Consider the following 18548-nt stretch of genomic DNA (forward strand, 5'->3'; position numbering starts at 1 on the left):
AAAAACATCAAAACCTAGAATTCAATTTGATATGTGTGATCTTTCAACCTTTTGGGGGCATCTTTTGTCCTTCTGTTTCTCTGCCTTCCTCCTTTACCTTCAGGCTCCTGACCTTCTCAAAGGCAGGTTGCTCGTCTGTTCCCTTTGTTCAGTGCATCGCGTGCTTTCCCTTCCCATCCACACCCCCACTCATGACAGGAGACATTTCAGGACCCCAGAGAGCCGGGGCTGGCAGAGCAAATTGACATGTGGGAGGGTGAGAGGCAGTCTTTCAGAGAAAAGCAAGAGGAAGAGGTAAAAATGGCAGGCTGAGCGAGCAGAAAAGGGAAAGGAGAAATAAAGACAAGGCAGAGAAAGAAGAAGGAAGAAAAAAGAAAAAAAGAAAAAGAAAAAAAAAAAAGCAACAGCAGCCCTAATCAGATCTCTCCAGACCTGGTGTTGAGCAATTTCTGTAACTGGGAGTCAGGTTTAGAAAAAAGCTGGCTGGAACGGTCTTTCCCAATATGGGAGCGAGGTGGAGCGGAATTACAGGAATACCAGAAGACCTGACTCATTCACCGAGTCGCATCTTAAACGGAGAGTCTGCTTCGAAATGATGAACTTGGGGCGGGGGGAGAAAATCTTCCCAGCATCCATCATGTGTCGCTTTTGAAAATTATTATTTTGGAGCACAAGCTGTTTCCTGTCTTTAAAGCCTATTATCTATTTCCCTTCCAGGTGGAGCCTGGGCTGCCTGCTAATTTAATCCCCTGGGCTTCCCCCTCTGCCTTCAAGATCTCAGAGAGATGCAGGCTTCAGAAAGAGGGCACCTTTGTGTCTTCCTCCCCTGAAGGCCCCCATATACCCTGGCAGCCAAGGAGATGCTATTTTGGGAAACAGCAGCTGAGTGGGGAGGATTGTTAATTGTTTGTCAAACCTTTCCAGTCTAGTTAGATCTCATGGAAGGCAAAGAAAAAGAGCAAAGCCAAACCTTTTCCTTCACTCTGTTTTACTCTCCCATCTGAGAGAGGGGAGGGGAGTGACCATCTCCTTTTCCTCCTCAAGCACGAGCACACAAGCTAATGTTTTTTTAAAAACACAAACCAAAAAACCATTTCTTCTATCCAATTGGAAACACATGAAACATATGAACACAAGAACCAGTCAAATTAGTTTAAGAATCATTTATAAGCCTAAAAATAAGCAAGCAACCACCCCCCCAAAAAAAACCAAAACAAAAATCTGATCATAACAGAAGAGACATCAGAGGTTCTGCCATCCTTTGGGACGACAGCATTTATTCAAACCACAGTTGTGGCCAAACTGACTAAACAAATGCCCCCTCCCCTGCCCACACGCCCTGACACACTTGAAAACAATTCCACCCAGGCACACTAATCAGAACATCCATGGTGACACACATTCGCTTTATCACACTGTGGACAAATCCAAAATCAAACAGAAAATGACCCATGCTGTGAAAAGGTTCCTGGGGACTCTGACCTCAGGGGCCCCCACGCGACTCTGAAACTTCCTAAGCATTGCATCAGCCTACAAGGAAAGGGGAGAAAAGGCTGGGAACCAAAATCTTTAAAGGGCAATGCCACATAACATTTTAAAACTAGTTTTTCTTCCCCAGCCAATTCTCATATGAAAGAAATCTAGACCAATATGACTTTTAAAGAACACTTTTTTTTTCCCCCACGATGATCTTTTTGGTATTTTCAGGAAATGCCAAAAGGAATTGTCTTTTAGTAAGAAAGGAGTTAGAGAACTTTGTAAGAGATAACGGTGCAGGGATGGATATGTTACAGTCATTTTTCCTCAAGAGAGCTCAGACTGCCTTATAAACATAAATCTGCTAATCCACACACCAGCTCCTGGTTAGACAACAGATCTGAAACTTCCTTTTACACTGGAGGATGTGTCTGCATAAATACTTACTCGGAATTTGCTTAGTCAAAATGAGCACAAGATGGGTTAGTGATCTGGGGTTTTTGAACTGAATGAACAGTCATGTTGGAATATAGATCAGCTGTGTTGATCTAAAATGGACTTGACTGATGAATTAGAATTTGTTCTATTGGCTACAGCTATTAGAAGGGACTGGGAAGATGAGGCAAGACTTTCTGATTGGCTGAAAGAGATAAATTGCCCCTAAATGAGATGCTGATACCCAGTAGGGTTTTCCATATATCACTAACCAGTAATGTTTAATTAGAACAGAGTAGGCAAACAACTATTGTCTCAGTATCACACATTTGTAAATAGCATGGCAGAAAAAGCAAACTATTTAAAAAAACCTATTTTACATAAAAATAGCTTTTATAGGGAAATGGTAGAGCTTAGGGTCACGGATAATTATGAACTAGGGTAGGATAAAATTTGTTTGTTTGTTTCTGCTTTTTAGGGCCGCACCCGAGGCATAGGGGGATTCCCAGGCTAGGGGTCCAAATGAGCTATAGCTGCCGGCCTACGCCACAGCCACAGCAACGCCAGATCGAGCCTCGTCTGCAACCTACATCACAGCTCATGGCAACGCCGGATCCTTTACCCACTGAGGGAGGCCAGGGATCGAACCCCAAACCTCATGGTTCCTAGTTGGATTCATTTCCACTGCACCACAATGGGAACTCCTAGGGTAAGATAAAATGTATTTGCCATGATAGTTTGGTGAACATTGCCACTTGAATAATTTGTCAGGTATTCTTGTGTCCCCTCTAGTTAGTTGTGTTTGAAATTTTAGCCTAAGATTTGGGGAACCCATTAATCTGTTTATCAAATAGTGCCCTTCGATATGCACGTGGCAGTATTTGGGGTTCTGTGTGTAGCAGAGGCAGGATGCAAAAAAACAGTGTAATGTAGCATCTCTCAGCACTTCATCATGTCACTGGAAATAAGAAATACATACCACATCAAAGTTAAATAAATGAGAGTAAATAAAATATAGAACAAATAAAAGGGACTAAGATAACAAGTGGTATTGTGGCTTTAAGTAACAAACAACAGGTTACGAGAGAGTGGGCATGCCCTAGAGAACACACTGTAGACACCCGTGGGCATGGAAGCCTTCCTGGGGGGGGGGGGGTGCAGCATTTGAGCCAGAGGGGAGAGGGTCTTCTGTTGAGGAAGCAGGAGGTGAGACATACACTTTTGACTACACCTGTCCAGGTGGGGAAGAGTGGGGCATCTGTGCTGCTCAGGGTAATAGAAGGGTAGAAAGATTTGTTTAGATTCATATAATCATAGAATTTTAGAACTGAAATGATCCTAGAGCAATCAGCTAGGCCCCTGGTTTTCAAACTTGGCTGTACATTGTAATCACCTACAGAGCTTTAAACAATTCCGCTGCCTGGGTCTCACTCCGGAGATTCTGATTTAAGGCATCTGGAGTGAGGCCTGGGGGACTTGATATTTAAAGGCTCCCCAGGTGCTTCTAATGTGCAGCCATCGTTTGAGGACCAGTGATTTCATCCAACTGCCCCATTCTACAAGATAAGGAAGGACCACCTGCAAATCTGCCCACACACAGCTGGTGAGATGCCAGGCTCCTTTCCCCGTTCCATTCCATGCTGTTTGTCTTTGACAGTGTATTGTGGAGATTAGGCCAGAGGATTGGATTTTTGCCATAAAGGTCATGGGGAACCACTGAAGGTTTTTGTGCAGGAAAAGGGCACACTGAAAACAAATGGTCCTACAACTCCCAGTGGACTTCAGAACAGAAAAGAATCAGTGCGCCCTAGGAGCACACAAGGATAATGCTGTCCAAGTGAATACTTCTCTCTGAAACTGAAGTGTGCATGTTTGGTTTTTGTTTCTGTTTGTTCGTTTGGGGTGGGGTGGGGGGGTTGTTGTTGTTTGGCTGCCCTGGAGGTACCAGGCCTGGGATGGAATCTGAGCCACAGCAGTGACAATGCTGAATCCTTAACCTCTAGGCCACCAGGGAATTCCTGCATGTTTGTAATTTGAATTTAAAAATAATATTGTGCTAGGAGTCCCTGTGGCTCAGTGGTTAATGAATCTGACTAGGAACCATGAGGTTGTGGGTTTGATCCCTGGCCTTGCTCAGTGGGTTAAGGATCCGGTGTTGCTGTGAGCTGTGGTGTGGGTTGCAGATGTGGCTCAGATCCCGTGTTGCTGTGGCTCTGGTGTAGGCCAGCGGCTAGAGCTCCGATTAGACCCCTAGCCTGGGAACCTCCATATGCCTCGGGAAGCAGCCCTAGAAAAGGCAAAAAGACCACAAAAAAAAAAAAGTGCTAATTTCTGTTATCACATTCGGATAAGTAGAATTGAGCTTCTCTATCTTTGTGGCCACTTCTCAGTTCTAGAAAGAACTTTCTTCTGGCCAGTTAGCTCTGTTTTTTTACATTTTTCTTTGATTTTCTCCTCAACTAAAGCCATCTAAGTGTTTCATGCTTTTCACTTCCTTTTCACTTTATCTTTCCTCTGCTCTCCCTCTTCACTAATCAAGGACATTTGTTAATTGCTCACAATATGCTCATGCATATCTATATGTCCACACCCCCCTGTCTCTTTATGACCCCCAGGGCAGTGTGGTCCAACAAAAATGCAATTTGAGCCACACAGGTGAAAAGAAACAGGTTAACTTTATATAGCAAAAAATATATATATTTTATTTAACCCAATATACCCAAAATTGTATTATTTCAACACATAACCATTCTTAAAAACATTAATGAGATATTTTACATTCTCTCATTGATACTGTCTTCAAAATCTATATATTTTACAATTATAGAATCAATTCGGATGCTAAATTTTCAAACTTCACAAATACTACATAGTACAGCTGGGTTTCAGGAAAAGGATTTTATCCTGTTCCAGTTGTTAAGATTTTTTTTTTCTTTTTACAGCTGTACCGTTGGCATATGGAGGTTCCCAAGCTTGGGGTTGAATTGGAGCTGCAGCTGCCGGCCTACACCACAGCCACGGGGGATCCGAGCCCCATCTGTGACCCACCCTACAGCTTGTGGCAATGCTAGATGCTTAACCCACTGATCGAGGCCAGGAATTGACCCAGTCAGGTTCTTACCCATCTGAGCCACGACTGGAATACCAGTTGTTGCATTTGAGTGAAATCAAAATTAAAATTCAATTCCTCAGGTGCATTCGCCACCTTGGCCTAGGGCCTGCAGTATTGAACAGGGCAGGTCCAGGGTTTTATGTGGTGGTGTTTTCTCATTATGTGGCTTGAGAGGGTTACTATGCTCATTCTAGTGAGTTTGAAGTGTTCCACTTATTGAGGGAATTTGGAGTATTAAAGCAGATGAAGCATGACAAAGATGACCATAAAAACAACCTAAGTTTCTCTGAGCCAACATACAAAATTCAGGACAAGACAGAGGGTGGGGCTGTAATAGTTTCAGAAAGGAAATGGGGAGGAGAAGAAAAGACAAGCAGGTTTTGGTACCCACCCTTAGTCGAATGCTATTTGGAGATAAAGAAATTCTATAGTCCTCAAGCCGCCAAGAAAAAAAAAGATGTAAAATACGCCAGAAGAGTGAGAGAGAAAAAGTTGAAAAGCGGATTTGTCGGTTCCCAGAAGAGCAAGAGCATTACTCACATACAAGTGCTAATACTGTATGTTCACAGGGCTTTGCTCCTCAAGAATTCAGGATCACTTCTGTAAAGTAATTTCAACCAAAAGAAATTCCAAATGTCCTAACATTGAAAGGTAGATACGGTGCCGTTAAATTACTTCACTCATTCACTTCTCACCCATTGTTACCTCTCACTGAGCTATTGTGTGCATAATCCATAGCACGTCTGCACTGTTTTCATACAGACTAGACTCCATTTAAGGTAACACAGGAGTTCCCTGGTGGCCTAGTAGTTAAGGATTCGGCATTGTCACTGCCATGGCTGAGGTCTCTGCTGTAGCGTAGGTTCGATCCCTGGCCCGGGAACTTCTGCATGCTGTTGGCACAGCCAAAAACAAACAAACGAACAAAAATTAAGACAATATAAGCTCTGCAATCATCCAATAATAATACTTAGCCTTCAATTAGTCATGGAAACAAGAATCCATTCTGTGATTTCCTTACTCAACAACTTCTAGTAGCTCCTTGTAGGAGGTCCTATCTCCTCCTCATTCAGGCATCCATAGACCCACTCTTTTTTTTTTTCTTTCTTTCTTTTTTTTTTTTAGACCCACTCTTATGTAGCCCCAGCCTCTGTTTCCAGCCTCTCCCACTTACTATGGGTGCTGGCACCTCTACCAATGAGGTGTTGCCTACCGCGGGCTCTGTTGCTCTTGCTGCTTGGAACTTGTGGACCCTGCATGGGGTTTTTTCAATGACCTCCTCAAATACAATTTCTTTCTCCCATCTATGTTCCTTCCTTCTCCAGACTCTTCTTCCACCCCAAGATTACATGAGGTGTGTCGTGTTCCTATAACTAACATACATTGATAGTTTAATATACATCAGGCTTTGCACGTGTTACCTTACTTTATCCTCACAAAAGCTCTAAGAGGTAGAGTTCCCATCCTGGCACAGCAGAAATGAATCCGACTAGGAACCATGAGGTTTTGGGTTCAATCCCTGGCTTCACTCAGTGGGTTAAGGCTCTGGCGTTGCTAAGAGCTATGGTGTGGGTCACAGACGTGGCTCAGATCCTGCGTTGCTGGGGCTGTGGCATAGGCCGGCAGCTGTAGCTCCGACTGGACCCCTAGCCTGGGAACCTCCATATGCTGAGAGTGCAGTAAGCACTATTATTATCATCTCTATTTTAAAATTTAAAAAGACCAAGGCACAGGGAAGTGAAGTAATTTTCCAAAGGTCACATAGCAAGTAAAAAGTAGAGCTGGCATTCCAATTCGGGAAGCTTGTCTTCAGAGCCTGCGCTGTTAGTGTTTTATAGTGACAACTAGCTCTCAAAGAAAGAAAATAGAAGAAAAAATTTCTCATGCTTTTTTTTTTCTTTTTTTTGGTCTTTTCTAGGGCCGCAGCTGTGGCACATGGAGGTCCCCAGCCTAGGGGTCTAATTGGAGCTGTAGCCGCCGGCCTACACCAGAGCCACAGCAACATGGGACCTGAGCCACGTCTGTGACCTACCCCACAGCTCACGGTGATGCCAGATCCTTAACCCACTGAGCGAGGCCAGGAATCGAACCTGCAACCTCATGGTTCCTAGTTAGTTTAGATTCGTTAACTACTGAGCCATGACAGGAACTCCTCTCATGCTATTACTCAAAACATGCAACTTGCTTTTTGTAATTATTTATGTTATTATTTTATCTCCTTCTTTCTCTCTTTGCTAGAGAGGAGCAACTCTGGGTCTCAGGGACTAGTGTCATCATTTCATTAAGTTGTGGGAATAGATAATTACCTGAGGGATCACATCATTTGGAGGCTTCTAGATTGTCAATTGGCTATAATCAAGACCCCCTTTCACTAGTATTTCTAACTAAACACTCCACTTGGCCAAGCCCTAGTGCAAGATCAGGCCAATGTTCCACATGGACTCCAAGAAAACTCTAATCTGTTTAGTTTTATGATTCAGATTGTGGCTGCGAGTTGTCTTTTATCAGAAGACACTGCATAATAGAGCAGATTGTGTATGTAATTTCTCCTTTTCAGAACTGGAGAAACTAAAGGATCCTGAGGTTATTTACCCAGAGTCCTCAGGCAGGTCAGGTCTGTGGTGGAGTTTTGGTGGGACTAACTTTAACTGACTCTCCAGGAACCCAGTCTAGGACCCTGGACAATCCTGTGGTGTAAGTTGTTGACTGACCAGAAAATTCCAGAACACTCTTCCCCTATGGTTTTACCTTGACACAAAATAAAATAATGACATCATGTTGGGAACACAGGACTTCTCTATTTGTATTTTTAGAACTTGTTAGATTTTTCCAAGGGTGGACTTTGTCAGTCCTCCTGTTCAGGAAAAATCATTGTGGAGAACTTGTACTATTTTTCATTGCAACTGATGTAACAACTGCGTTGGTTCTAGAATCTAAAGAACAAAGTGGTAGGCTAGCTTTAGTGGAGAACCAAAAACTTTGTTCCTAGACACAAAGCCTTGATAAGAAGTCAGAAATGTGGGGACTTTTATTTTCTTATTTATTTAATTTATCTTTGCTTTTGAGGGCCGCACCTGCGGCATATGGAAGTTTCCAGGCTAGGGGTTGAATTGGAGCTACAGCTGCCGGCCTACCCCACGGCCATAGCGACTCCAGATCCCAGCCGCGTCTGCAATCTACACCACAGCTCATGACAACGCTGGATCCTAACCCACTGACCGTGGCCAGGGATCGAACTTCCTCTTCATGGATACTAGTTCGGTTCGTTACTGCTGAGACACGACTGGAACTCCTGGAACTTTTAGAACCCCCCTTTTCTGTCTTCAGAGCCTAAATTGACAAGTGCTCAAGAATGCTTGTGCCTCTTGGAGGCAGGGGACTTACCCAAAATTAATATCTTGTAGTAACGCTATTAGTATAAGGGTATCCTTTGCCGCGTTTTGCCGTCATCGCATTTCTGCCGGGTAGCTTACAGGTGTGTGCCGCCTAGGAAACAGTGGCGGGAGAGGGAGGAGGGCTGATCAGGGAAGGATTCGGCTGATTAGGGAAGCAGAGCAAAGTCCACCGCCATACTCAGATGAAAGTCTGAAAGGTTAGTTCGCCTTGGTTCTGGCGAGCAGCACACAAGCCAGCATCTTTACGAACCAAGAACACCCCCTGCTCTCCGTCAACCACGCTCAGAGAACTGGCCTGGACTAGGCGGTCGGCGAGTGGCGCGCGTCGCCCCCTTTAAGACCCTACTCCGCGGGACTAACGTTCGAATGGCCCCCGCGCCCCTCCTCGGTCTCCGATTGGCCGCGCGCGGCGCACGAGGGCGCGCCGACCGGCCCCGGAACGGTTGGCGGCCCTTCGCGATTGGCTATTGAGGCGCCTTTATAAGGCGCCTGGCGGCCGGGAGGCCCTCAGTTAGCGACCGGACCCGAAACTGGCTGTTGGTCTGTAGTGGGGAGGGCGCGGGAGCAAGAGAGAGTGTGTTGCCAGAGTCGTTTCTCTTCGGAGTCAGAAGAAATCGAGGGTCAGCCCCCGAGGCGACGAACTTGTTGACGCCTCTCGTTTCCGTCTCAGCTTCGGAACGTGGGCTAGGGTTCACCCCCCTCACCCCCGCGCCAGCCCTGGGAAAGGGGAGGCAGGATGGAGTTCAAGCTGGAGGCTCACCGCATCGTCAGCATCTCCCTGGGCAAGATCTACAACTCGCGGGTCCAGCGCGGCGGCATCAAGCTGCACAAGAACCTGCTGGTCTCGCTGGTGCTCCGCAGTGCCCGCCAAGTCTACCTGAGCGACCCGTGCCCCGGCCTCTACCTGACCGGCCACCCCGGGGTCCCGGCGCCGCCGCAGCAGCCAGGGGAGCCGGCAGCCGGGCCACCCGCGGGCTGGGGGGAGCCGCCCCCGCCGGCTGCCCGAGCCGCCTGGCCAGAGCCTGAGCCGCAGCCGGAGCGCCCTGCCATCCCAGAAGTGCCACGGGCGGATGACGCGGAGCCCGCTGCCACGGAGCCGGGCGCCGGGGACACTCTTCAGGGCCGAGAGGCGGAGGCGGCGGAAGCTGCCTGGCGCCGCGTGGAGGGACCGCGAGACACAGCGGTCGTAGGGGCCGGGGGCCCCGCTGGAGCCTCGGACGTCTTCCCCGCGGGGCCCCGGGCAGCACGCCACCCCTGCGGCTGTCCCCCGGGGGACGAGGACACGCCGAGCGCTTACCCCCGCGTGGACGGCTGCCGCGCGCCGCGTCCGGCCGGGGACGAGCCTCCCGCGCCTCCCCCCCTCTGCCCCAGGAAGCGCGGCGCGGCGGGGGTGGGTGGCGGCCCGGCGGGCTGCCCGGTGCCCGGCTCGACCCCGCTCAAGAAACCCCGCCGGAACTTAGAGGAACAGGCGGGCGGGGCGGCCGCGGAGGAGGAAGAGGAGATGGAGACCGGTAACGTGGCCAACCTCATTAGCATCTTCGGTTCCAGCTTCTCAGGACTCTTACGGAAAAGCCCCGGGGGCGGCCGGGAGGAAGCGGAGGGAGAGGAGAGCGGTCCGGAAACCGCCGAGCCGGGGCAGATCTGCTGCGATAAGCCGGTGCTGAGAGACATTAACCCTTGGAGCACTGCCATCGTAGCCTTCTGAGCCCCCGGGGTCTCCGTCCGGGAAGGAGGTTGAGCAGCGGGCGTCGCGACGAGAGGGCTGGGCCCCTCCCGGCTGCGAGGACGCCCCCGAGACCGTCGGCGCCGAGCGCGAGGGGGAGATCGGGTGCCGCCGGGCGGCACAGACTGCCCTTGAGCTTGGCGGCCGGCTGGGCCGTGCCTCCCGGGTCTGCTTTTGAGACTCGGGAGTACGGGGCTTATTGGAAGAGGACGATCGTGGACTTTTGTGTCTGTGTATGTCACTTTGTCTTGTTGAATTGAGACTACTTTGTCCCCCCCGAATGCCACACGCCTTCCCCGGGGCGTAGGGGACTGGGGGCAGACAGGGACTTTCCTCTGCCCGCAGCGCGGAGAAGGAAGCGGCTCAAAAGGCCGGGCCCCGGGGAGTTCCCCGTTCGTTCTCGGGGGAGGAAGGGACTTTACACACACCCTTCACATGAAAGCTAGCACCGCACCGGGGCCAGGAGTGGCGTTTCCTCACAGGATTTCCTACGACTTGGAGGGATTTCGTCTGGAGTAGAAACGTGTATTATTTCTCTCCCTCCCCACCTTGCTCTCTGAAGAAGCGTTTATACCCTGTGATTACTCTGGAAAAGGGGAATGTTAGCGGCCCTTGTTTTCCCCACAGGGGGGAAAAAAGCCTGATGCACTTCACAGAAGAGATCAAGCTTGGAAATATGGAGCTTATAGAGAAAAGATTTATTTTGTAAAATCTCTAGATCAGAACTACTACACAGTGCTTTTAAAAAGTGTTTAAGGAAACAAAGTTTACAGACAGAAGCCCTAAGTGGAAAGACGTTATGGTTTTGTAGATAGTGACTCCAGTCTTTGTTGTATAAAGGTTGGGGGAGCTGACAAGGTTTTTGTACAGTATTTTCTCCTTCGTTGTATTGATTTTTGTATAAAAATGTAACTTTACGTGTCTAACACGTATTAAATATTTTGAAGCAACTTCACTGTCTCCTTGTCTGGAATCACCTGTCTGGTTTGGGAGGGATGTGGGCGGAGGGGAATTGTGCTCTGGCTGGAAAATTGAAGGTGTGGTTCTTAATACCAGTCGTGGACAGACTGGGGACCTTGTTTGTTGACTTCTTAAGTATCAGAAGCAACACGTTTAAGATTTCTCCCCTACATCAAAGGACTCCTGTTAGACACTAATGTCAGTGGGCTGCCAGTTTCTTGAAACCTGCCACTGCACCTGCCTTTTCTAAAGTCAGGGGATTTGATTTTTTACAGCCCAATCTGACAGTGTCTAATATTAAATTAACCTAAGTGCCAACCTGTGAAGCCCTTCCCATCCACAAAAATGTTTCTCATTAATACTCTTCGTTTCCTGTTATACAACATGGGTCATCTTTTGCTACTGAAAAAAACCTGACGTGAGGGAAGCTGAGGAGACTGACTTGCCCAGCTGGTCATGTCTACTCTCTGCATTCCAGTGGATGTCAGGATGGAATTGTCAATGCTTGAAAATTTTTTTTAATTACATCTGTAGAAAGTAAATGCATTCGTAAATGGAAATTGCTTGTGTCAAACTGGGTAAGGAAGGAGGGCTAGGCAATTTCAACTTATCAAAATCTGGTTCACTTTTGTCACCAAATGGTGACATCAGTGTTTGGGTCATGGTAAACACTTAGGTGATGACAGCCAAGTCATCCATTGATTTTTTTTTTTTTTACTACAGTTGCTACATTTAAGAGTTTTTTTTGTCTAAGGTGAAATATACAATATTTGAATTTATATCAGAAGGAAATCAACTAGAGAATGGTGTCATAAAATATGGTTGCTAGTACTTTAAAGGATGGAATTGGTCTAAACAGCTTATGAATACATTGGGAGTTTAAGAGGGGAGAAATTGAGGAAAGATTGAGAACATTTTAAGAAAGTATTGTGGCTTTTGAGCAAAAGGAGAGGCATATGGATAAGTCCTGATTACGTGAACTTTTGTCATAGCTGAGTAGGCCAGTGTTTTGATATTTTTATAAATCTGTTAGTGATCCATTAAGCCTAAGGAGCTTTCTACTTTATGCTTCATCGCCATAAATACTATGTATAGAATTAAACATTCTGTAATCAGGGTCTTGTTAAAATTGACTAGTTTTTCTTTCAGAGATTATCTACTTAAATTCTGTTACAGCCTCCAGAGATCCATTGAGTGCTGACTGCTTAAACTGAAGGTGTCCAGGACCTTCATTTTGCAAACATTTCCTGTTGCTAGAAAGTAATTATTATGCCCGAACAGCTATCTCAGTACATTTTTATGTTTGAAAGAGGGTAACATTTGGTGTGTTTAAGAGAGTTATTTTGGATGAGGTGAAAATTCCCATCGATCTTTGTTTTCACATTGGGATGAACCATGGGACCATGAGTCTGCTTCATTTAGAGAGGGTACATGGACATATTTGATCGTTAGGGAACTATAGCTTTGTAGGAAATCAGAAAAGATCTTTTTTTTGTTTGGTTTTTTGTTTGTTTTGTCACAGGGGCAGTATGTCATGGTGAGAGCTGGACTCTGAAGCCACACTTCTTGCATCTACCACTTATTAGCTGAGGGACCCTGGATAGTTTACTTCATCTCTTTGTGCCTCAGTTTTTTCAGATATGAAATTGAGATAACTGTACCCACCTCATAAGGTGATAATTAATGTTGATGCCCCTAAAGTACCTCATACATGGTAAGCACTCAATTTTAGTTGCTAATGTAGAAGTTCTGTGTATATATCAGATCCATTAGAGTCAAAGAATTATATATATTTGTAAGAAAGGGAAGCAGAGTCTATTTTAAAATTGTCCTATGCGAAAATTTTGGGTTCTTTTATTCTTGCTTTTCTCTGGGCACGTGGCAGTCCATAGAGCTTAGTCAGAACAGTTTTGCTGTTCTGTATGTCTCACACCAACCCTGTGACTTTCCTGATTGTATCAAACAGCTCTGCTTTCAGGGAGGAGTAAGCAGGAGTGAAAACACTCAAGGAGCAAGACCTTGTTGACATACAAATGTTTTCTGTGGATGCCTAGAGAAAAAAATAGCCCACAGAGTTATTTTTAGCCTGAATTGCTTGGGCATAGAAGGTTTCTTAAGCTGTGTTAATTGATAGGTCCTGGAAAAGAGACTGCCCAGTGCCAGGATGGGGTTATCAACACACAACTAAATCAGATTCAGTGTGACTAGAAACGAACCATAGTTTTGGTACCTAACCATTTCTTTGACCACTCTAGGAGGGACTAAGATTTTGATCAAATTAACCTGAGGTCTGGTCCAGAAAGAAAAATTTTTTGACCGTCATATGAAAACCAGATATTGAAAGTGCTTTTTGACAAGTACTCCAAGAAGATCACACAGATAGTGAATAAAGGTGGTAAGTTTTAGTACAAGACGTCTCAACTGTCTTTTTAAGCCTGTCTTCCTTCTCAGAAACCATGAATTATCACTGGGGAGAAGAACGAATGATGGAAAGCTGGACAGCTTGAACTGCCCCTCCGAAGTAACTGGCTTTGCCCTAAGGCACCTAGTGGAGTAACAATAACTTGCATTCCTACCATTTACCACTGATTGGATTTGGGGAGGAGAAGTGGAAGGGAATGGGCCACCGAACAGCTTTGGTAGAATGTGTCTCCGAATCAAGCCAATAGGAAATATCAGGCTCAGAATTCATAATGACAAAACTCCATCTTATCACTGGATTAGTCCGAGCGTCTTCAACTCGCTAGGCCTGACAACTCAGCTTAGAGCCTGTGAGATGGGGTCAAAAGGCTGCTACCTACTGTGACATGGAGTTTGATGGACATTTATTTCCTTATACTTCTTTTTTTTAAAGTAGAGTTAGTTCAGTTCACTGAATAACCAAAGAACTTCTAATCTTTTGCCTTAAATATTTTATTCTTGTCCTATTTGTGAATTTTTTATTCTCCTAGCCCTGCTTTGATCCCAGCAGTTACCGAAAGAAGACAAGAATGAAAAGAAACGCTGATCCAACCTTCCCATGACTATGAAAGAAGCCATTACGATTAGGTGGGGAACTCTGGTGGGGAGTGAGCTCTGCTTCCCAGGACTCCTGGCACTCTTTCCAGTAATGAGCAGTTTGTCTCTCAGCCTTTGAACCATTGTTCAGATTTAAAATGCTGCCACTGGAAAGCCTTGGGAGGAAAAATACAGTAGAAGTAGAGGCGATGTTGGGAATCATTGTGAATTTCACTCACAGCCCTGGGAGTTTTTCAGTAACACTTCTCCAGGGCCTGCCAGGGAAGAGAATATATGAGAACACAAAGTGTGAGAGGACACACACCTAGTCGAAGTCCTCTTTGCTGCTCCAATGCCTGCCACCACTCCCCGGCCCCAGTGGGAGTGAGGGTTTTGACAATAAACTATCTCTCTGGCAATCGCTGTCTCCCAGAGGAATAGAGCCCAAAGCGTCTTTGCTGGACTGTGTCCTGGGGTTTGTCTCAGACCTCCTGGAATCCTACAAGCAGGGAGGGAGGAGCCTCTAGGGACAGGACTCGGGAAAGGGCCTCTCTGTCTCCCCCCTCTGCTGACCAGCAGCGGCCTCCACCGCTGGAAGCTGCTCACTTCTTGGTTGTCAGCTCTGGAGAGCTGCAGGAAGAAGGGCTGGTTTCTGTCATCGCTTCCGAGCACCTTCAGCGGGCGATTCTCTTAGGGCGCTGGCATAAACTAGGCCTGTTGATATTTGTGGGTAGATTGGACTCATTTTATAGCATCAAGTTTTCTGGGACCTGGTCACAAGACATCTCTATTGTCTGTGTGATAAGCCACATCCCTAGCTTCCAGGATGAGGGAGAGACTCAGCTTCCCCTTTTCTGCACAGTAGGCACCAAAAGAGACCTGATCCCAGCCCTCTGCTTTCTCGCTGGGCTTTCACGACTGGGCTTCTGCCAGGCTGTCCCAGCCCAGTCATTCCCCTAGATGCCAAGGCATGGCTCCTCTGTGTTTTTTTCTGGAACTCGGGGATGTACCAAAGCCACGTGTTCCCATCCGCTTATTCTTCAATTCATTGGACCTCTCAAGCCTTGGGACAAAGCAGCTGTTGGAAACTTGCTTTCTCTAAGGGAAAACTTAGCCATCAGGTTCCCTCTGCTCACAGCCCTGAAGTTGTCTCCAAAGGCAGGATTTCCTCAGGCTACTCCCCACACTTGATACCTTTCCTGAATCCAGGATACCAGCCGTGGAGTTTTTCTCCAAATTGCTCCACAAGTGTTTGGTTTTTCCTTTCAAGCCAGTCACAGCATCATCCTGCCCTTTGTGGCACAAATACTTTCTTCAACGCTGTAGTTGTTTTGTCCTTCTGTCTCTGTCTGCCTGGGTCTAAGTTCCCCTTCCCTCCATCCTCTTTGGAAGGCACTAACTTTTATTGTCTGCCTGGAAAGAGTCTGAGCTACAGGGAAGAGGTGTGATTGGGGATGCTCCCACCAGCTAAGAAGGAGTAGAGTTTGGATATCTTTCTTTCTTTTTTTTTTTTCTTTTTTTTGGGGGCCAAACCCATGATATATGGAGGTTCCCAGGCTAGGGGTCCAATCAGAGCTATAGCTGCTGGTCTACACCACAGCAACGCAGAATATGAGCTGCATTTGCGACCTACACCATAGCTCACAGCAACGCCAGATCCTTAACCCACTGAGCGAGGCTAGGAATGGAACCCACAACCTCATGGTTCCTAGTCGGATTCGTTTCCATTGTGCCTCGGCAGGAACTCCAGGTGTCTTGACCTTGAGACTTGCAGTCTCCTGAGACTCTGCACCCCAGTGATCAAGCCACAGCTGCGATCCCTGGCCTTCCAAACCCTGTGCCTCAGCAGACCTCCAACCTCCATCACAGTAGCAGAGGCTGGGTGTGGGAGTAACCATCCTGGAACAGGAGCAGCCACGGAAAACCACCTTGGCTGTGGCCAAGGAGAGGCCAAGCCAGGGGAGCCCAAACGTAGGCTACAAAGCTTCCCCTCCCCTTTGTTGAAACTGCCTGTGCCGCTTTCTAGAACAGATAATGAAGCCACAGGGCTGATCTGATGGAGAAATCCCAATGTGCCCTTTGCCTTGCCTCCCCTCTCTGGGCTTTTATTGATTTGTAGAAACTTTTTACAGTGAGTTACCAGAGGTGGCAGTCGGGGGTGGGTGTGGTTATAACCCGCTGGAATCCTGCAGCAGAGGTGATGGGCAGGGAGTGAGGGGGGACTGTGAAAAGACACTGCAGGGTGGGGATGGCCTGCAGTGGTCTTGGTGGGGATGGCCGCTGAGTCAAGTTCTCCAGCTCAAGGTCAGCTGTGGGCTGAGTGAGCCCCACCCGCTTTCTTTCCCCTGGCTTTTCTCAGGCTGCATCACAACCTCCCTTTTTCTTTAGACAATTTCCAAGTTTTATTTTTGGTTTGGAAAAGGGTGAAAGTACTAGGACATCTGCATTTATCAGCACGAGCGTTCCCTCTCCCTCTCTCTCTCTCTCTAACTGCGTGACCTACTTTAGAGACTGGAGTTGCTTTTATTTTTATGGCCATGGGAGAAATCCCTGAAAGCAAAGTTTCAATGTCAGCAGCTGAACTTAGAGTACAGGGGATGCTATGCCGAGGTCGTGATTACTCTATGATTTCTGTGGTTTTTCTCCTTGAACTCCACTCCCTCTTCAAAATATCTTTTAAAAGGTGCTCCTGGAGTTCCCCAGCGTGGCACAGCAGAAACGAATCTGACTAGGAACCATGAGGTTGCAGGTTCGATCCCTGGCTTCGCTCAGTGGGTTAGGGATCCAGCCTTGCTGTGAGCTGTGGTATAGGTCGCAGATGTGGCTGGGATCTGGTGTGGCTGTGGCTGTGGCATAGGCCAGCAGCTGTAGGTCCGATTAGACCCCTAGCCTGGGAACCTCCATGTGCTGCGGGTGTGGCCCTAAAAAGACAAAAAAAAAAAAAGACAAATTAAAAAAATAAATAAAAATTAAAAAGGCGCTCCTAGTCCACACTGCTGAGAGCGGCTGTAAAGATGCCGTGTGGGGGCGATTCGGGTGTGTGGGCTGGCCCAGCTGTCTGCTTCCCATCCTTTTAGTCACCTCAGCAGGAGGTGTCTGGCCTCCTCACACGCAGAGCTTTGCTGCTCCTTAAGGCTCCTGAGCTTCTCTGTGAGAGCGGAGCATCTCCTGTTTATCAGTCAGGAAAGAGGAAACATGGTCCAGAGGCTGAGTGGGGGGTCGGGTGAGAGAGAACCCGAGCAGAGGCAGTGCTGGAATTCACCCTGGACTGGGATCCCTCTGAGCCAGGACTTGTGGACCAGAATCTGAAAATGTGACTCACTGCTTAGAGAGTCATTCATCTTTCCAGGTTTCTATTTATAGTAAAAAAAAAAAAAAAAAGTATTCACTTGCCTCACAATTGTGATTTGAAGATACATTAGTGTTTGTAAAGCAAAACCAGAAGATATAAACAGCTCAGCCCTGGGTCCCATCAATTAAGTCTTTACAGGAGGAACTCATCAATAGGGAATACACAGACGCAAACCACGGGATCCTGGTCCTCAAGTCAACACAGAAAACTCCCAGGAAATATGACCATAGATAAGTGTGATCGAGCCCTTTGTTCCTCAAAGTATGAACAGTCCTCGGACCAGCAGCTTGGGTCATCTGGGGTTTTACCTGAAATGCAATATCTCAGGCCCCAACCTTGACCTACTTTATCTGCATTTTAACAGGATTCCCCAGGTGATCTGCATGCAAGCTTAAAAAGCAGGTGTTTCCACTGATCTCAGGGTCAAGAGTGAACTTCTCAGCTGGAGGTCACTCAGCCTTAGTACCCTCAGGCCATTCTTTCCCTCACACCAGGCCTCTGGCCACGTGGGACTCTGGGTCTTTTCTTACGCTGCTCTGGAGGGGAGCAAGGCCAAGTTCAGAGCCGATCGTTAAAGCTGAACGAAAATAGAACCTCTGCAGGCAGAAGCTAAAGACCCAATGAAGGGGAAGCACGAAAGTGGGGCCGGAGTAGGAAGAGGGCGCTGTCAGCAGGAACACAGCTTGTGGAGATGCGGGCGTGGAGCCAGGCTTCTGCCCAGGGAGATGGGGAACAGAAGTCCTGGAAAATGGGAACACTGAACTAAATATTGGTGAATTTTGAGAGAGGTTCAGGTAGAAGGTGGGAAAGAGAGCTCGATTATCAAGGGAGCACAGAGAAAGATGTGGAGGCTCTGGCTGAATCCTCTTCCCCAAGAAATTTGGCAAAAAAGGCAAAAGAATACCAGGATGGTGGCTAGAAAGGACGCTGGGTCAGTTGAAAGGGCCTGTGCCTGTCTTAACACCAAACCAATGGGCTCAGAAACAGTTCCTATGGAGGTGATTGGGGTTGAATATATAAACTAAGTGAGGGGCTCTTATCAGAAGGAATAAACACTTTCTTTTCCTTCTCCTGTCAAATAAAAGGAGACTGAAGACA

At 47.1% G+C, this 18548-nt stretch overlaps 1 protein-coding gene across 1 annotated transcript; it reads left to right on the top strand.

Moving 5' to 3' along the window:
• Positions 1 to 8917: 8917 nt before the first annotated feature.
• Positions 8918 to 11091, top strand: IER5 (immediate early response 5). Its single transcript, XM_047752270.1, has one exon. It carries the CDS (start codon positions 9155 to 9157, stop codon positions 10121 to 10123), a length of 969 nt encoding a protein of 322 aa, XP_047608226.1. The 5' UTR covers positions 8918 to 9154; the 3' UTR covers positions 10124 to 11091.
• The last annotated feature ends 7457 nt before the right edge of the window (positions 11092 to 18548 follow it).

The sequence above is a fragment of the Phacochoerus africanus genome, chromosome 11 (genome assembly GCF_016906955.1).
Source record: "Phacochoerus africanus isolate WHEZ1 chromosome 11, ROS_Pafr_v1, whole genome shotgun sequence".
In the NCBI taxonomy this organism is placed as follows: domain Eukaryota; kingdom Metazoa; phylum Chordata; class Mammalia; order Artiodactyla; family Suidae; genus Phacochoerus; species Phacochoerus africanus.

Bases quoted from the DNA above. Each gene is read 5' to 3' on its own strand.
- IER5 (XM_047752270.1), top strand. From the start codon at position 9,155: ATGGAGTTCAAGCTGGAGGCTCACCGCATCGTCAGCATCTCCCTGGGC.